At 45.8% G+C, this 19,777-nt stretch overlaps 1 protein-coding gene and 1 long non-coding RNA gene across 2 annotated transcripts in view; one reads left to right on the top strand and one right to left on the bottom strand.

Annotated features, from left to right (window-relative positions):
- The window catches only part of LOC135057424 (ovostatin homolog), a 169,836-nt gene extending 156,986 nt beyond the window's left edge, over positions 1 to 12,850 (bottom strand). The window contains exons 1-2 of the mRNA XM_063963316.1: positions 12,744 to 12,850; positions 7,340 to 7,381 (exon numbers count right to left, since the gene is read on the bottom strand). Of these exons, the coding sequence (XP_063819386.1) occupies positions 7,340 to 7,381; positions 12,744 to 12,808 (107 nt within the window). The 5' untranslated portion in view covers positions 12,809 to 12,850. The remainder of the gene's footprint in view (positions 1 to 7,339; positions 7,382 to 12,743) is intronic.
- Positions 12,851 to 13,356: 506 nt separating this feature from the next.
- Positions 13,357 to 19,777, top strand: part of LOC135058234 (uncharacterized) — a 49,629-nt gene continuing 43,208 nt past the window's right edge. The window contains exon 1 of the long non-coding RNA XR_010244698.1: positions 13,357 to 13,451. This is a non-coding gene — a long non-coding RNA (uncharacterized LOC135058234). The remainder of the gene's footprint in view (positions 13,452 to 19,777) is intronic.

The following is a 19,777-nucleotide window of genomic DNA, read 5'->3' as shown; positions in this document are numbered from 1 at the left end:
GGGAATATCGGCTCCGCAGGAGACTGGGCACAACTATAAAGAAAGCTTTAGACTACTGGTGTGCACTGGCTCCTCCCACTATGACCCTCCTCCAGACTTCAGTTAGGATACTGTGCCCGGAAGAGCTGACACAATAAGGAAGGCTTTTGAATCCCGGGTAAGACTCATACCAGCCACACCAATCACACCGTATAACTCGTGATACAATACCCAGTTAACAGTATGATAACAACTGAGCCTCTCTCAGATGGCTCAACAATAACCCTTTAGTTAAGCAATAACTATATACAAGTATTGCAGACAATCCGCACTTGGGATGGGCGCCCAGCATCCACTACGGACTACGAGAAATAGATTTACCGGTGAGTAAAATCTTATTTTCTCCGACGTCCTAAGTGGATGCTGGGACTCCGTAAGGACCATGGGGATTATACCAAAGTACCCAAACGGGCGGGAGAGTGCGGATGACTCTGCAGCACCGAATGGGCAAACTCTAGGTCCTCCTCAGCCAGGGTGTCAAACTTGTAGAATTTAGCAAACGTGTTTGACCCCGACCAAGTAGCTGCTCGGCAAAGTTGAAGAGCCGAGACCCCTCGGGCAGCCGCCCAAGAAGAGCCCACCTTCCTCGTGGAATGGGCTTTCACTGATTTAGGATGTGGCAGTCCAGCCGCAGAATGTGCAAGCTGAATCGTACTACAGATCCAGCGAGCAATAGTCTGCTTTGAAGCAGGTGCACCCAACTTGTTGGGCGCATACAGGATAAATATCGAGTCAGTCTTTCTGACTCCAGCTGTCCTGGAAACAGATTTTCAGGGCCCTGACTACGTCCAACAACTTGGAAGCCTCCAAGTCTTTTGTAGCCGCAGGCACCACGATAGGTTGGTTCAGATGAAAAGCTGTTACCACTTTAGGGAGAAACTGGGGACGAGTCCTCAATTCCGCCCTATCCATATGGAAAATCAGATAAGGGCTTTTACATGACAAAGCCGCCAATTCTGATACATGCCTGGCCGAAGCCAAGGCCAACAACATGACCACTTTCCACGCGAGATATTTCAAATCCACGGTTTTCAGTGGCTCAAACCAATGTGACTTTAGGAAATCCAACACCACGTTGAGATCCCAAGGTGCCACTGGAGGCACAAAAGGGGGCTGAACATGCAGCACTCCCTTAACAAAAGTCTGAACTTCAGGTAGTGAAGCCAGTTCTCTCTGGAAGAAAATCGGTAGAGCCGAAATCTGGACCTTAATGGAACCCAATTTAAGGCCCATAGTCACCCCAGACTGTAGGAAGTGCAGGAAACGGCCCAGCTGAAATTCCTCCGTTGGGGCCTTCCTGGCCTCACACCACGCAACATATTTTCGCCAAATGCGGTGATAATGGTTTGCGGTCACTTCTTTCCTAGCTTTAATCAGCGTAGGAATGACTTCCTCCGGAATGCCCTTTTCCTTCAGGATCCGGTGTTCAACCGCCATGCCGTCAAACGCAGCCGCGGTAAGTCTTGGAACAGACAGGGCCCCTGCTGCAGCAGGTCTTGTCTGAGCGGTAGAGGCCATGGGTCCTCTGAGATCATTTCTTGAAGTTCCGGGTACCAAGCTCTTCTTGGCCAATCCGGAACAATGAGTATAGTTCTTACTCCTCTTCTCCGTATTATCCTCAGTACCTTTGGTATGAGAGGAAGAGGAGGGAACACATAAACCGACCGGTACACCCACGGTGTCACTAGAGCGTCCACAGCTATCGCCTGCGGGTCTCTTGACCTGGCGCAATACTTTTCTAGGTTTTTGTTTAGGCGGGACGCCATCATGTCCACCTGTGGCCTTTCCCAACGGTTTACAATCATTTGAAAGACTTCTGGATGAAGTCCCCACTCTCCCGGGTGGAGGTCGTGCCTGCTGAGGAAGTCTGCTTCACAGTTGTCCACTCCCGGAATTAACACTGCTGACAGTGCTAACACGTGATTTTCCGCCCATCGGAGAATCCTTGTGGCTTCTGCCATTGCCGTCCTGCTTCTCGTGCCGCCCCCTGTCGGTTTACATGGGCGACCGCCGTGATGTTGTCTGACTGGATCAGTACCGGCTGGTTTTGAAGCAGGGGTTTTGCCTGACTTAGGGCATTGTAAATGGCCCTTAGTTCCAGAATATTTATGTGCAGGGAAGTCTCCTGACTTGACCATAGTCCTTGGAAGTTTCTTCCCTGTGTGACTGCCCCCCAGCCTCGAAGGCTGGCATCCGTGGTCACCAGGACCCAGTCCTGTATGCCGAATCTGTGGCCTTCTTGAAGATGAGCACTCTGCAGCCACCACAGCAGAGACACCCTTGTCCTTGGAGACAGGGTTATCAGCCGATGCATCTGAAGATGCGATCCGGACCACTTGTCCAACAGGTCCCACTGAAAGGTTCTTGCATGAAACCTGCTGAATGGAATCGCTTCGTAGGAAGCTACCATCTTTCCCAGGATCCGCGTGCAGTAAAGCACCGACACCTGTTTTGGTTTTAGGAGGCCTCTGACTAGAGAGGACAGCTCCTTGGCCTTCTCCTCCGGGAGAAACACTTTTTTCTGTTCTCTGTCCAGAACCATCCCCAGGAACAGTAGACGTGTCGTAGGGACCAGCTGTGACTTTGGAATGTTTAGAATCCAGCCGTGCTGTTGTAGCACCTCCCGAGATAGTGCTACCCCGACCAACAACTGCTCTCTGGACCTCGCCTTTATCAGGAGATCGTCCAAGTATGGGATAATTAAAACTCCCTTCTTTCGAAGGAGTATCATCATTTCGGCCATTACCTTGGTAAAGACCCTCGGAGCCGTGGATAGACCGAACGTCAACATCTGGAATTGGTAACGACAATCCTGTACCACAAATCTGAGGTACTTCTGGTGAGGATGGTAAATGGGGACATGCAGGTAAGCATCCTTGATGTCCAGTGATACCATGTAATCCCCCTCGTCCAGGCTTGCAATAACCGCCCTGAGCGTTTCCATCTTGAGCTTGAATTTTTTTATATATGTGTTCAAGGATTTCAAATTTAAAATGGGTCTCACCGAACCGTCCGGTTTCGGTACCACAAACATTGTGGAATAGTAACCCCGTCCTTGTTGAAGTAGGGGTACCTTTACTATCACCTGTTGTGAATACAGATTGTGAATTGCCTGTAACACTGCCTCCCTGCCTGAGGGAGTGGTTGGCAAGGCAGATTTGAGGAAACGGCGGGGTGGGGGGGGGGGGGGAAGACGTCTCGAATTCCAGCTTGTACCCCTGAGATACTATCTGAAAAACCCAGGGATCCACCCGTGAGCGAGCCCACTGATTGCTGAAATATTTGAGACGGGCCCCCACCGTACCTGGCTCCGCCTGTGGAGCCCCAGCGTCATGCTGTGGACTTAGAGGAAGCGGGGGGAGGACTTTTGCTCCTGGGAACTGGTTGTATGCTGCAGCTTTTTTTCCCTACCTCTGCCTCTGGGCAGAAAGGACGCGCCTTTAACCCGCTTGCCCCTATTGGGCCGAAAGGACTGTACCTGATAATACGGTGCTTTCTTTGGCTGTGAGGGAACATGGGGTAAAAATGTAGACTTCCCAGCTGTTGCTGTGGAAACGAGGTCCGAGAGACCATCCCCGAACAACTCCTCACCCTTATAAGGCAGAACTTCCATGTGCCTTTTGGAATCTGCATCTCCTGTCCACTGCCGAGTCCATAACCCTCTCCTGGCAGAAATGGACATTGCACTAATTTTGGATGCCAGCCGGCAAATATCCCTCTGTGCATCCCTCATGTATAAAAGTGCGTCTTTTATATGCTCTACGGTTAGCAATATAGTGTCCCTGTCTAGGGTATCAATATTTTCTGACAGGGAATCTAACCATGCAGCTGCAGCACTGCACATCCATGCTGAAGCAATAGCTGGTCTCAGTATAACACCTGTGTAGGTATATATAGATTTCAGGATAGCCTCCTGCTTTCTATCAGCAGATTCCTTCAGGGCGGCAGTATCCGGAGACGGTAGTGCCACCTTCTTTGACAGGCGTGTGAGCGCTTTATCCACCCTAGGGGATGTTTCCCAATGTGACCTATCCTCTGGCGGGAAAGGGTACGCCATTAGTAACCTCTTAGAAATTACCAGCTTCTTATCAGTGGAAGTCCACGCTTCTTCACACACTTCATTTAACTCCTCAGATGGAGGAAAAGCTACTGGTAGTTTTTTCTCTCCAAACATATTTTTGTGGTACCGGGGGTAACATCAGAAATGTGCAACACATTTTTCATTGCCTCAATCATGTAACGTGTGGCCCTACTGAAAGTTACATTAGTCTCATCGTCGTCGACACTGGAGTCCGTATCCGTGTCGACATCTGTGTCTGCCATCTGAGGTAGCGGGCGTTTTAGAGCCCCTGATGGCTTTTGAGACGCCTGGGCAGGCACAGGCTGAGAAGCTGGCTGTCCCACATTTGGTATGTCGTCAAACCTTTTATGTAAGGAGTCGACACTGTCGCGCAATTCCTTCCACAGCACCATCCACTCAGGTGTCGACCCCGCAGGGGGTGACATCACATTTACAGGCATCTGCTCTGCCTCCACATAAGCCTCCTCATCAAACATGTCGACACAGCCGTACCGACACACCGCAAACACACAGGGAATGCTCTGACAGAGGACAGGACCCCACAAAGCCCTTTGGGGAGACAGAGAGAGAGTATGCCAGCACACACCAGAGCGCTATATAACACAGGGATCCCACTATAAATGAGTGTTTTCCCTTACAGCTGCATATGAGAGATAGAGAGATATATATATATATATATATATATATATATATATATATATATATATATATATATATATATATATATATATATATATATATATATATATATATATATATATATATATATATATATATATATATATATATATATAATACTGCCACACCATGAGGCTCCAGCTGGGGCTTATGTTGTAGAAGAAAACCAGCACTCCTTAAGTATCCAAAATTGCGTTTTTATGCCAATTTAAAAATGACAAATTTTTGTGCAAAATAGCAGCTTGGAAATGCAGTTCCAACAATCATATACATCTTACGTATCCTGAATCATGCTGGGGATGCAAGTCGGACCCAGCTGGTTCTCCCTACAGCTGTTTCGGCTATCGCCGTCCTCAGGGGAGTAAGCCTTACTCCCCTGAGGACGGCGATAGCCGAAACAGCTGTAGGGAGACCCAGCTGGGTCCGACTTGCATCCCCAGCATGATTCAGGATACGTAAGATGTATATGATTGTTGGAACTGCATTTCCAAGCTGCTATTTTGCACAAAAATTTGTCATTTTTAAATTGGCATAAAAACGCAATTTTGGATACTTAAGGAGTGCTGGTTTTCTTCTACAACATAAGCCCTAGCTGGAGCCTCATGGTGTGGCAGTATTTCATTTGAATGATCTTTAACCGGGCACCCTATATAAAATATGGATAGTGTTGTGCGGACCAGGATGTATATATATATCCTGCGCCTAAAAATAGTTTTTACCCTTCTGTAGGTTTCAGACTGCAGGGGAGAGCCAGGGAGCTTCCTTCCAGCAGAGCTGTGAGGAAAAAATGGCGCCAATGTGCTGAGGGAGATGGCCCCGCCCCTTTTCCGGCGGACTTCTCCCGCTTTTTCTGGAATACTGGCAGGGGTATTTTTACATCTATATAGCCTCTAGGACTATATATGATGTAGATTTGCCAGCCAAGGTGTCTTGTATTGCCCTCAGGGCACCCCCCCCCCCCAGCGCCCTGCACCCATCAGTGACCGGAGTGTGAGGTGTACATGAGGAGCAATGGCGCACAGCTGCAGTGCTGTGCGCTACCTTGGTGAAGACCGAGGTCTTCTGCCGCCGATTTTCCGGACCTCTTCATGCTTCTGGCTCTGTAAGGGGGACGGCGGCGGCTCCGGGAACGAACACCAAGGTCGAGTCCTGCGGTCGATCCCTCTGGAGCTAATGGTGTCCAGTAGCCCAAGAAGCCCAAACTACCACCTGTTAGGTAGGTTCGCTTCTTCTCCCCTTAGTCCCTCGCTGCAGTGAGTCTGTTGCCAGCAGATCTCACTGTAAAATAAAAAACCTAAATATACTTTCTTTCTAGGAGCTCAGGAGAGCCCCTAGTGTGCATCCAGCTCAGCCGGGCACAAGATTCTAACTGAAGTCTGGAGGAGGGTCATAGTGGGAGGAGCCAGTGCACACCAGTAGTCTAAAGCTTTCTTTATAGTTGTGCCCAGTCTCCTGCAGAGCCGCTATTCCCCATGGTCCTTACGGAGTCCCAGCATCCACTTAGGACGTCAGAGAAATGACACTTAAGAGCTGATTGGCTGGTACTTTCACTCTTTATCAGTCTTCACTTAATACATTTGGGCCCAGATGAGGGGAGAAGAGAGACAGTAATGGAGGACAGCACAGGGAATTAGATGGGGTAGAAGATTGATAGCAGGAGGACTAAAGAGGAAAACAGAAATAACTAAGGGTGGGTGAAAGAACAGAGTTCATTCTGAGTTGAGCAAATATAAAGCTGGAAAAGGTATAGTAGACAGAAAAGGGAACGGGGGAATAAAGAAAATAGCACATGCAAGAAAAGATAGAGCCAAATAGAAGGAGAGCTGAGTGAAAAATACTGTGTGATTTAGTGAGTGTGGGGACTCCGTGGTAGAGAAAAGGGCTTCTATTAGTAAAAGATCACAGCATGAATGGACCTACAGTGGAAGACGGCAATGGTTTCATGACAGCTCCGTCCACTTTACTACTAGTCGTGCTCCAGGGCAACTTTTTCCTTTGCACAGTTTTCCACATGAGGTCTATTTATGAAGCAGTGAAAAGTGGAAAGTAGTGAGCCAGTGGAGAAGTTGCCAATGGCAACCAATCAGCACTGAAGTAAAATTTCTAATTTACATACTATACAATTGTACGGAGCAGTTATTTATTTAGCTCACACATATTCCGCAGCGCTTTACAGAGTATTTGCCCATTCACATCAGTCCCTGCCCCAGTGGAGCTTACAATCTATAATCCCTATCACATGTACAGACACATTCACACTAGGGGAGCAGTTGATTGGTTCCCCTGGACAACTTCCCCACTCTTTACTGCTTCATGAATAGACACTTTAGTAGGGATGGAGGACTACCCTACCTCCCCACAGCTGCAGACCAGCAGTACAACACATACACTCAGAGTCTGTCCAAAACCTTGTCTACTAGAATGTTAGAACTTTGGCAGGACATGCTGGGACGTGTAGTTTCACCGCAGCAGGATGAGCCAAAGGTTGTCCATTCCTGAACTAGAACAGGAGAGGGAACCAAAGAGAAGATCTGCAATTACCTGTTATCTCCACCTCCGCTTACTGGTTGAGGTGACCATATCCTGGAAGAAATAAAATTGCAGCACAATTAGAAATAAAAGAAGCTGTCCAGTGATTCAAACTAAATAAAAGGATAATCTGAGACTTAGCTACAGTAGCAAATACTGTACTTAAAGCTTTTGTCCTGGTTGGGGGGGGGGGGGGGGGAAGGTATGACAACTTTTAAATATGCCAGGAGAGGTTTCCCATAGCAACAAATAAGCTTCTAGCTAACATCTTTTGATTACACTGACATAGATTATAGATAGAAGCTGATACCCTTAAAGAGGTTTCTACATCTCTGCCTTTCCCCAGTCTTGTATGATATTGCGCAGGAGATTACCTATTTATGGATTAGTGTGATAAAACGGTTATGACAGGATGTCACCAGTTCCTAGTGAATTGTTAGGATGCATTCTTTGCGAGTAGGGATGGCCATCGGAGTTGCCTCCATTGATGGTAACACAAGCCATCGATGGCAGGCAGCTATCCAGCAGCTGCCACCGTTTCTGTCTGAGAACTGGGGGGGGGGCTGAGCTTTGAATAACAGCTCAGCCTGTGAAAATGGCAGGGGGAGGAGGGAAACCATAGTGGAAACAGATACCATCAATGGTGCATAATCGTCTGGTTATACACCATCGATGGTAGAAGGATTCAACTATAGCCATAGACCATCAGTTTTGAGTCATCGATGGTCATCCCTATTAGTGAGTGATACCACAGCTAGCTTTAGGAGGGCAGTGATGTGATCTCAGCTGAAAGAGGATCAGCAGGGCTTAGCAAAGTTTGTAGAATGTGGTGATCAGGTCTTTAGGTCACATGTTACTCCAGCACAAAGTGGTCATTTTACATCTTAGGGTATAGTCACAAAAAGTTGATTTTGGTCAATTGTGTTTTGAGAGATTTCCCATCGGTTTTGCAATTTGGAGATTTACTAACATATAAACCGATGGCAAACCCACCAATATACTACGTTTAGGACAAGTTAGAACATTAGACCAACACGCAAGACTTGCATAGATGACTGTTCACACCGGAGATTTACTAACGGTCAGATGGTAAAATGACCGAAAATCATCCAAAAGCCAACAGACAACCCGTCCAAATATTAGACCTGGCTGCAGCAGGCAAGTTTAGGAGAAGCACTGCACACATCAGTAATTAAATAGTTAAAACTTAACAGCATAGGATCCCTATTCCCTGACCCTGTTCTGGTCATGGAAAGTCAGGGGAGAACCCAGCATTGGGTCCCCTCGATTTCCTACTAACTAGGACCAGGCTGAACTAGTGGGGGGCTGACGCCATAGCGGCGAGAAACATATCATGGGGTCCCCCTGCCATCACAAACACAGTATACTGGTGAGCTCAGGGAAGGAAATACTCAGAAATCCAGGACCCCAAAACTACATTTGAGAATTCTGGTTTGGGTCCAGGGTCAGTCTGGCCTACAAGGGTACAGGATAAACCCTCAGTGGGCCACATTGCTGGAGGGCCCATCTTTCTCCTCTAGAGCCCAGGTTCCACACTAATTACACATTATATACAGTATGTTACAATATACTACACAGGACTATGGTGCATTCCTGCTATTAATCTGGTACATTAGGAATGGATGCATGCACCAGCCTGTATATCTATCAAGGGGCCCAGATCATGCACTCTAATGGCCATCCCCAACTATAACCATCAACCATTCAAAATCATCAATCTATGAAACCATGGTAACTACTTTTGCCATCGATGAGGAGAACCAGATGGTTTCCTGCCATCAATCAATTTTTGTTTTGTTTTAAGGGTGTCAGAGACAAGGAGCATAGCTCCGCCCTAACACCCATGAAGCCACGCCACCAGGGCCTGATTGGCTGGCGACTCACTCAATATGAAAGGGTGACCATTCATTGGCAAAAATATTGATTGTTCCCTTACAGATTGTACCACGAATGGATAACATTGATGGTGGTAAACAATCAATGGCAACAATCGATGGAAACCCAACACTGGCCATCCATAAGCTACGCATACACTATACCATTATCTGGCAGATTACCAGGATCCCATTCCAACCACAGGTTATGGATGAGAGCAACTGACAAATTGACCATTTGCTCCCAAACACTGGAAAATGGGCAACAACTCTCAGCAGTGGCGTATCAATAATGGGTGCAGTGTGAGATGCACACGGGCCCCTGGGTCCAGAGGGGGCCCACACCGCACCCATTTCTTCTATATACTTACCTTTCTGGTGTCCAGGTGTGGGTCCCCTCCCGAGTTCTGTAGCCGGCAGCCGCAGCAGTGCTATTAGCGCTGTCTGAGCACTAGAGACTCTGGCACAGCGCACAGCACATGTGCAGGTCTCCAGAAAAATGGCCGCCACAACATTTTTTCGGAGACTTGTGTATGCGCTGTAGACTCTGGCACTATGCCAGTCCCTAGTGCTCAGACAGAGCGCTGCTGCCTGCTACAGTCCAGAGCCCACACCAGGAGACTGCACACGGGTCCCCTCCTCTCTAGATATGCCCCTGACTATCAGTCATACAAACTGGTTAAATCAGACAGGTTTTATCCATTTTCCAGTGTTAGGGAGCAAATGGTCAATTGTTCTCATCCATTACCAGGTTTTCATTCCAACCACAGATTATCTGACAGATAATTGTATAGTGTATGCCCAGCTTTAGTTATAGTTAAGCCTCTATGGCGACACTCCCTGGAGATTGGTTAAGTCCCTACCACTTTATTTTCCCAGTGAGACATTGATGCCACAGTCCAACACTGGGTCACAGAGTTTTAGTGGGGTATTCAATTGGTGTTGAAATCACAGCAATTTACTGCAATTGCCACAAAAAAAAAAGAAAAAGAAAAAAAGTGTAAACAGATCGATTACTACCACCTGCAACTCTAAAAACACGTGTCCCACTCAAAGCACTCCCAATATACCTGCCCCATACCTTGTACCCCAATTTCCATAATTTTGCAAACCCCAAAAAAATGACATTGCATTATTGGCCAATTAAAAAAAATGTAAGTGCCTGATTAGTCATTCAGTGGTTCAGAACCAAACTGATAGTTTATATAAAAGTAAGGGGAAAATCCCTATTTTAATCAACTGCTCAGAGTTGAGCTATTGAAATTTGCAGGAAAATTACTGAAAATATTTTTATTTTTTTGCAGACAATTTAAGACACCATTTCATGATGCGCGGTAAATTGTTTTATGACTTTGAAAATGCGATTGCGCCGCTAATTGAATACCCCCTCATATTGTTTAACCAAGACTCATGGACTACAACATGGAGAAACAGCCTGAGCACACCTAAGCAGTAGGTAAGTACAGTATGAAGTGCGAGTGTCTTTAATAAAGGGTTAACAGTCTGTGTCATGTCATTTTCATAGTCTTCCCAGTGGGACTACAGGTGCCAGCATGCCTTGTTCCACAAGTACCAGCATGCTGGGGCACACCTTTCTGGGACCTGTAGTCCCACTGTTAAGAATATTAATATTAACCTCGCATCCACTGCCACCAGGGATGCAGTGAATAGCGCTTGGCTTTCAGTCCACGGCTAGTAGATCCTTGGGCGGGGGGCAATTTTTTTTTTATTTTTTTTTTTTGAGGTCCCAACTTTACAAATATTGCCAGCCCTAGGCCCACTAGTTTGGGGCTGGTTTAACAGGATGGCAGGGGGACCCCACACTGTGGGTCATTGTTATGGTGTAAGCCACCAGGCTAGTTCAGCCTGGTGATGGTTAATTTAAAATTGGGTAGACCCCACACTAAGGGGTAAATTTACTAAGATGAGAGTTCTATTTAAGATGGGATGTTGCCCATAGCGACCAGACTCCTTCTAATGGTGCTAGATAAATGAGAAGTAAATACCTGTAAACTGATATGTTGCCCATAGCAACCACTCATCTTGGTAAATTTACCCCTAATTCTCACCTCGATTTCCCATGACCAGAACAGACTGTATAGATAAAGGTTATGTATTTAGGAGAAGACTGGGGTGTTTTGTTTAACTCTTACTTAATTTTTTAACCCTAAGAAGCCTGCACAGATCATAGTTACTGTGCAGTGCTACTTTGAGTGTTTGCCGTCATGTTTTCGGCTCTATTTGCAGTTTTAAACTAAAGGCTCAACTGACATTTAACCTGCAAAATCTGCCTGACATCAACTCTGCTTTCTACCATCGGATTACGCCTATGCCTCGCAGCCACATATCTATATTATCAGGCACAAGCGTTCATTCTTGTTACGCTGGGTTATGGCACATTGAGGTAGATGGATTAACCTTGAGAAGTAATAAGGAAGTGATAAACCAGTGATAAAGCAGTGTTAAGTGCAAGGTGATAATGCACCAGCCAATCAGCTCCTAACTGTTAATTTACACATGGGAGCTGATTGGCTGGTGTGGTATCACCTTGGATTTATCACTTCCTTATGCCTTCTCCAGGTTAATACATCTGCCCCATAGTAGGTAGTGATGAGCGAGGTTCGGTTTTACTCGGTTCTCAAAACGGCATCTTATTGGCTATCCAAAACACGTGACATCCGTGAGCCAATAAGATGCCGTTTTGAGAACCGAGTAAAACCGAACCCGCTCATCACTAATAGTAGGTTAATAATTCTTGAGCTCTAGGATACAAGGATTTTATGTTTAATTTAAAAAAAAACAAAAAAAAAAAAAAGGGAAATATATATATATATTTTTTTTTTTCCCCCTAAAGTTAAAGTAGACCCTTTTCAACTGACCAATTCCCTAGTTTATATATGCCTGATTGCAAGTCTTACTACATACTGTATTATTTTAGATGTCTATCTTTGGGGCAGATGTATTAACCTGGAGAAGGTATAAGGAAGTGATAAACCAGTGATATGTGCAAGGTGATAAAGGCACCAGCCAATCAGCTCCAATATGTAAATTAACAGTTAGGATCTGATTGGCTGGTGCCTTTATCACCTTGCACATATCACTGGTTTATCACTTCTTTATGCCTTCTCCAGGTTAATACATCTGCCCCAATGTGTATCCAGCACATTAATATATTTGTTTTATTATTTATCTACCAAGAAAAATTATATAATATAAACACAACATATACTATACAGTTATATACTGTAAGTCATTTGCTAGGGTATTTGTCACCAGATAAATAAAGGATAACGATGATTCAATAACATTGCAAACATTTGGAAAACTTGTCCCCACCAATCCTACACAACAAAAAATTTACAATTTTATTCTGCATTTGTCTAGCGCACGCTACATGATTAAGACTAATTACTGATTGGCTGCTAATTGCACACTGAAATGCCATGTTTTCAGATGTGCATTGCAGTCTAATTTCATTCTTAATATTGCAATTTATCATTTCATAGAAATCTGAGACTTACGGCTGTGATCTGCCTCCAGTCATGAGACACAGGAGGCCCACACTCAGAGTTCTCATCCACAGCATCCTGGCAGATAGTGATGAGAGGTACTGGAGGATGCACTTATATAGACCACAGCATAGAGGTAGAAAGCGCTCACTCCCCAGCAGGTTTAAACAATCACCTCATCAGGTGCCAGATTTGCTTAAGGTGGGGACTTTATTCTCTACAAAGAGGAATCTGCGCCAAGTACCGTGTGATGCTTGTGCAATAAAGGAAGTGTCAGGTGTTTGGGATGCAGAAGGAAGCCATGGGGTGCCAGGCATCTTGATTCAACTTTTAAAATGTTTTAATTTCTTCTTCCTCTTTCGTGATCTAGAAGAACAGTGTGTCATGATCTATTTCTATTGGATCAGCGTGCCATGTTTTCTTGAATTCCTGGTTCGTTTTAGATTCCTGCATGTTCCTGTGTTCAGCTTCAGCTGCAGTATAATGAGGAGCTTTGTCTGTATGTGCAGGTGAACAGGTGCATTGAGTCTCCTCATCAGAGGACCTGGCCTCCCTGGCTGCTCTGACTGGGCATTGTCTGCTATATATGTGTTTCCTGTACCTCATACCATGCTGGCCATATAACCTAGTTGCTGTGGGAGCCTTTGGCTCAAGGTTCTGGTTCTAGCTGTGGACATTTTTGTCTAGAGTTGTTTCTACCGTCCTTTGCATTACTTCTGTGTAAGTTATTTAATTATCCGCATCCTACTCAGTTATACCTGTGTCTAGCTCTGTATCAGTTATATACAGTAGTTTCCAGCGTCCAACTCTGTATTCCTGTGTCCAGCCCAGTGTCAGTGTATAATCTTCAGCGTATTACTGTCAGCCGCATAATCTGTCTGGATTGCTTTAGTTATTTCTCCCTATAGCACTCCTTGGGGTAAATTTACTAACATTCGTAATTTTCGGAAAAAGGTCAAAGTTCAATCACGAATGACATCGAAAGTGTAAAACTGCAACTTTTTGAATTTATTACGACTAATTTACTAAGCTGCCGTATTCGGGTTTTTCTTTTCTTCCGATGTCGATGTCATTCGTGTTTTTTTTTTTTTTTTTTTTTACGGCAGTGATTAGCAAAACACTGCCGACTTTTTTTACAATTAATCTCGGCCGGATCTGTGTGATCCGTGCTGGGGTTCATTTTTTTTTTTTTTTTAAATTAAACACTGTAAAATCTTTAAAAAAAATTGCGTGGGGTCCCCCCTCCTAAGCATAACCAGCCTCGGGCTCTTTGAGCCGATCCTGGTTGCAAAAATATGGGGGGAAAAATGACAGGGGTTCCCCCATATTTAAGCAACCAGCATCGGGCTCTGCGCCTGGTCCTGGTTCCAAAAATACGGGGGACAAAAAGAGTAGGGGTCCCCCGTATTTTTAAAACCAGCACCGGGCTCCACTAGCTGGACAGATAATGCCACAGCCGGGGGTCACTTTTATATAGTGCCCTGCGGCCGTGGCATCAAAAATCCAACTAGTCACCCCTGGCCGGGGTACCCTGGGGGAGTGGGGACTCCTTCAATCAAGGGGTCCCCCCCCCAGCCACCCAAGGGCCAGGGGTGAAGCCCGAGGCTGTCCCCCCCCCATCCAATGGGCTGCGGATGGGGAGGCTGATAGCCTTTTGTGATAATGAAAAGATATTGATTTTAGTAGCAGTACTACAAGTCCCAGCAAGCCTCCCCCGCATGCTGGTACTTGGAGAACCACAAGTACCAGCATGCGGCGGAAAAACGGGCCCGCTGGTACCTGTAGTACTACCACTAAAAAAATACCCCAAAAAACACAAGACACACACACCTTGAAAGTATAATTTTATTACATACATACACACAAACATACATACATACATACTTACCTATGTTCCCACGCAGGTCGGTCCACTTGTCCAGTAGAATCCAAGGGGTACCTGTTGAATAAATTATACTCACGAGATCCAGGGGCCCAGGGTCCTCGTCGCATCCATTTATAATCCAGGTACTTGAATAAAAAAACAAAACGCAGAGCCGAGCCACGAACTAAAAGGGGACCCATGTTTTCACATGGGTCACCTTTTCCCGACTGCCAGAAACCCACTCTGACTTCTGTCTAAGTGGGTTTCTTCAGCCAATCAGGGAGCGCCACGTTGTAGCACTCTCCTGATCGGCTGTGTGCTCCTGTCCTAACTGACAGGCAGCACACGGCAGTGTTACAATGTAGCGCCTATGCGCTACATTGTAACCAATGCTGGGAACTTTCTGCCCTGCGGTTGACCTAAAGTGACGTCACCGCTGAGCAGAAAGTTCCCAGCATTGGTTACAATGTAGCGCATAGGCGCTACATTGTAACACTGCCGTGTGCTGCCTGTCAGTGAAGACAGGAGCACACAGCTGATCAGGAGAGTGCTACAACGTGGCACTCCCTGATTGGCTGAAGAAACCAACTTAGACATCAGTCAGAGTGGGTTTCTGGTAGAGATGAGCGGGTTCGGTTTCTTTGAATCCGAACCCGCACGAACTTCACTTTTTTTTTCACGGGTCCGAGCGACTCGGATCTTCCCGCCTTGCTCGGTTAACCCGAGCGCGCCCGAACGTCATCATGACGCTGTCGGATTCTCGCGAGACTCGGATTCTATATAAGGAGCCGCGCGTCGCCGCCATTTTCACACGTGCATTGAGATTGATAGGGAGAGGACGTGGCTGGCGTCCTCTCCATTAGAATAGATTAGAAGAGAGAGAGAGAGAGAGAGATTGTGCAGACAGAGTTTACCACAGTGACCAGTGCAGTTGTTGTTAAGTTAACTTTTATTTAATATATCCGTTCTCTGCTATATCCGTTCTCTGCCTGAAAAAAACGATACACAGCAGTCACACAGTGTGACTCAGTCTGTGTGCACTCAGCTCAGCCCAGTGTGCTGCACATCAATGTATAAAAGCTTATAATAATTGTGGGGGAGACTGGGGAGCACTGCAGGTTGTTATAGCAGGAGCCAGGAGTACATAATATTATATTAATTTAAAATTAAACAGTGCACACTTTTGCTGCAGGAGTGCCACTGCCAGTGTGACTAGTGGTGACCAGTGCCTGACCACCAGTATAGTAGTATATTGTTGTATACTATCTCTTTATCAACCAGTCTATATTAGCAGCAGACACAGTACAGTGCGGTAGTTCACGGCTGTGGCTACCTCTGTGTCGGCAGTCGGCACTCGGCAGGCAGTCCGTCCATCCATAATTGTATAATTATATACCACCTAACCGTGGTATTTTTTTTTCTTTCTTTATACCGTCGTCATAGTCATACTAGTTGTTACGAGTATACTACTATCTCTTTATCAACCAGTGTACAGTGCGGTAGTTCACGGCTGTGGCTACCTCTGTGTCGGCAGTCGGCAGGCAGTCCGTCCATCCATAATTGTATTATTATAATATATACCACCTAACCGTGGTTTTTTTTTCATTCTTTATACCGTCATAGTGTCATACTAGTTGTTACGAGTATACTACTATCTCTTTATCAACCAGTGTACAGTGCGGTAGTTCACGGCTGTGGCTACCTCTGTGTCGGCAGTCGGCAGGCAGTCCGTCCATCCATAATTGTATTATAATATATACCACCTAACCGTGGTTTTTTTTTCATTCTTTATACCGTCATAGTGTCATACTAGTTGTTACGAGTATACTACTATCTCTTTATCAACCAGTGTACAGTGCGGTAGTTCACGGCTGTGGCTACCTCTGTGTCGGCAGTCGGCAGGCAGTCCGTCCATCCATAATTGTATTATAATATATACCACCTAACCGTGGTTTTTTTTTCATTCTTTATACCGTCATAGTCAGTCATACTAGTTGTTACGAGTATACTACTATCTCTTTATCAACCAGTGTACAGTGCGGTAGTTCACGGCTGTGGCTACCTCTGTGTCGGCACTCGGCAGGCAGTCCGTCCATCCATAATTGTATTATAATATATACCACCTAACCGTGGTTTTTTTTTCATTCTTTATACCGTCATAGTCAGTCATACTAGTTGTTACGAGTATACTACTATCTCTTTATCAACCAGTGTACAGTGCGGTAGTTCACGGCTGTGGCTACCTCTGTGTCGGCACTCGGCAGCCCGTCCATAATTGTATATACCAGTGACCTAACCGTGGTTTTTTTTTCTTTCTTTATACATACATACTAGTTACGAGTATACTATCTCTTTATCAACCAGTCTATATATTAGCAGCAGACACAGTACAGTGCGGTAGTTCACGGCTGTGGCTACCTCTGTGTCGGCACTCGGCAGCCCGTCCATAATTGTATATACCACCTAACCGTGGTTTTTTTTTCTTTCTTTATACATACATACTAGTTACGAGTATACTATCTCTTTATCAACCAGTCTATATATTAGCAGCAGACACAGTACAGTGCGGTAGTTCACGGCTGTGGCTACCTCTGTGTCGGCACTCGGCAGCCCGTCCATAATTGTATATACCAGTGACCTAACCGTGGTTTTTTTTTCTTTCTTTATACATACATACTAGTTACGAGTATACTATCTCTTTATCAACCAGTCTATATATTAGCAGCAGACACAGTACAGTGCGGTAGTTCACGGCTGTGGCTACCTCTGTGTCGGCACTCGGCAGCCCGTCCATAATTGTATATACCAGTGACCTAACCGTGGTTTTTTTTTCTTTCTTTATACATACATACTAGTTACGAGTATACTATCTCTTTATCAACCAGTCTATATATTAGCAGCAGACACAGTACAGTGCGGTAGTTCACGGCTGTGGCTACCTCTGTGTCGGCACTCGGCAGCCCGTCCATAATTGTATATACCACCTAACCGTGGTTTTTTTTTCTTTCTTTATACATACATACTAGTTACGAGTATACTATCTCTTTATCAACCAGTCTATATATTAGCAGCAGACACAGTACAGTGCGGTAGTTCACGGCTGTGGCTACCTCTGTGTCGGCACTCGGCAGCCCGTCCATAATTGTATACTAGTATCCAATCCATCCATCTCCATTGTTTACCTGAGGTGCCTTTTAGTTGTGCCTATTAAAATATGGAGAACAAAAATGCCACTCCTAGATGGGCCCGGTGTTTGTGTCGGCCACTAGGGTCGCTAATCTTACTCACACAGCTACCTCATTGCGCCTCTTTTTTTCTTTGCGTCATGTGCTGTTTGGGGAGGGTTTTTTGGAAGGGACATCCTGCGTGACACTGCAGTGCCACTCCTAGATGGGCCCGGTGTTTGTGTCGGCCACTAGGGTCGCTTATCTTACTCACACAGCGACCTCGGTGCAAATTTTAGGACTAAAAATAATATTGTGAGGTGTGAGGTATTCAGAATAGACTGAAAATGAGTGTAAATTATGGTTTTTGAGGTTAATAATACTTTGGGATCAAAATGACCCCCAAATTCTATGATTTAAGCTGTTTTTTAGTGTTTTTGGAAAAAAACACCCGAATCCAAAACACACCCGAATCCGACAAAAATAATTCGGTGAGGTTTTGCCAAAACGCGTTCGAACCCAAAACACGGCCGCGGAACCGAACCCAAAACCAAAACACAAAACCCGAAAAATTTCAGGCGCTCATCTCTAGTTTCTGGCAGTCGGGAAAAGGGGATCCATGTGCAAACATGGGTCCCCTTTTAGTGCGTGGCTCGGGTGTCCGTTTTGTTATTTTTTCCAAGTACGTGGATTACACCTGGATTCCCCGAGGACCCTGGACCCCTGGATCTCGTGAGTATAATTTCTTCAACAGGTACCCCTTGGATTCTACTGGAGAAGAGGACCGACCTGCGTGGGAACATAGGTAAGTATGTATGTATGTGTGTATGTATGTAATAAAATTATACTTTCACGGTGTGTGTGTCTTGTGTTTTTTTGGGTATTTTTTTAGTAGTAGTACTACAGGTACCAGCGGGCCCGTTTTTCCGCCGCATGCTGGTACTTGTGGTTCTCCAAGTACCAGCATGCGGGGGAGGCTTGCTGGGACTTGTAGTACTGCTTCTAAAAACAATATCTTTTCTTTTACAACAAAGGCTATCAGCCCCCCCATCCGCAGCCCATTGGATGGGGGGGGACAGCCTCGGGCTTCACCCCTGGCCCTTGGGTGGCTGGGGGGGGGGGACCCCTTGATTGAAGGGGTCCCCAGTGCCCACTCCCCCAGGGTACCCCGGCCAGGGGTGACTAGTTGGATTTTTGATGCCACGGCCGCAGGGCACTATATAAAAGTGACCCCCGGCTGTGGCATTATCTGTCCAGCTAGTGGAGCCCGGTGCTGGTTTTAAAAATACGGGGGACCCCTACTCTTTTTGTCCCCCGTATTTTTGGAACCAGGACCAGGCGCAGAGCCCGATGCTGGTTGCTTAAATATGGGGGAACCCCTGTCAATTTTTTCCCCATATTTCTGAAACCAGGATCGGCTCAAAGAGCCCGAGGCTGGTTATGCTTAGGAGGGGGGACCCCACGCAATTTTTTTTGAAAAAATAAGCACTTTCCCACCCCTTCCCACTGATATACATGCACGGATCTCATGGATCCGTGCATGCCTATCCAATCACGAATAAAAAAAAAAGGTCTGGTTTTTTTTTAGCACTTTTTTACGAGTTGTAATTTTTCACGGCAGTGTTTTGTTTTGTTTTTGCTTTGCACTTCTTAGTAAATGACCGAGATTCATACTTAAACAGCCGCGTTTTGACCGATGGTGTATTCATTCGTGATTTTTTTCCTAGGACTTCAAAATATTACGAATGCCCTCATCACTGCCGTGATTATTGCTTAGTAAATTACCGAGATGACACTTTGATGAAAAAACGGCATCTCGGTCAAAATCGGGAGCTTAGTAAATTTACCCCCTTGTCTTCTTTCTCTACAGTCTTGTTTCCTTGCCTATCAACCTCGCCTACATACTCTCAGTACCAGGGGCGGATTGGGAACAAAAAGCGGCCCTGGAAAAATTTGTACTAGTGGCCCCACATGGGCAGCACCAGAGGTGTAAGGTCTAGCCATGGGCCATGGCAGCA

This window comes from Pseudophryne corroboree, chromosome 3, assembly GCF_028390025.1.
Source record: "Pseudophryne corroboree isolate aPseCor3 chromosome 3, aPseCor3.hap2, whole genome shotgun sequence".
NCBI lineage: Eukaryota > Metazoa > Chordata > Amphibia > Anura > Myobatrachidae > Pseudophryne > Pseudophryne corroboree.
This window is presented reverse-complemented; position numbering and strand designations above follow the sequence as displayed.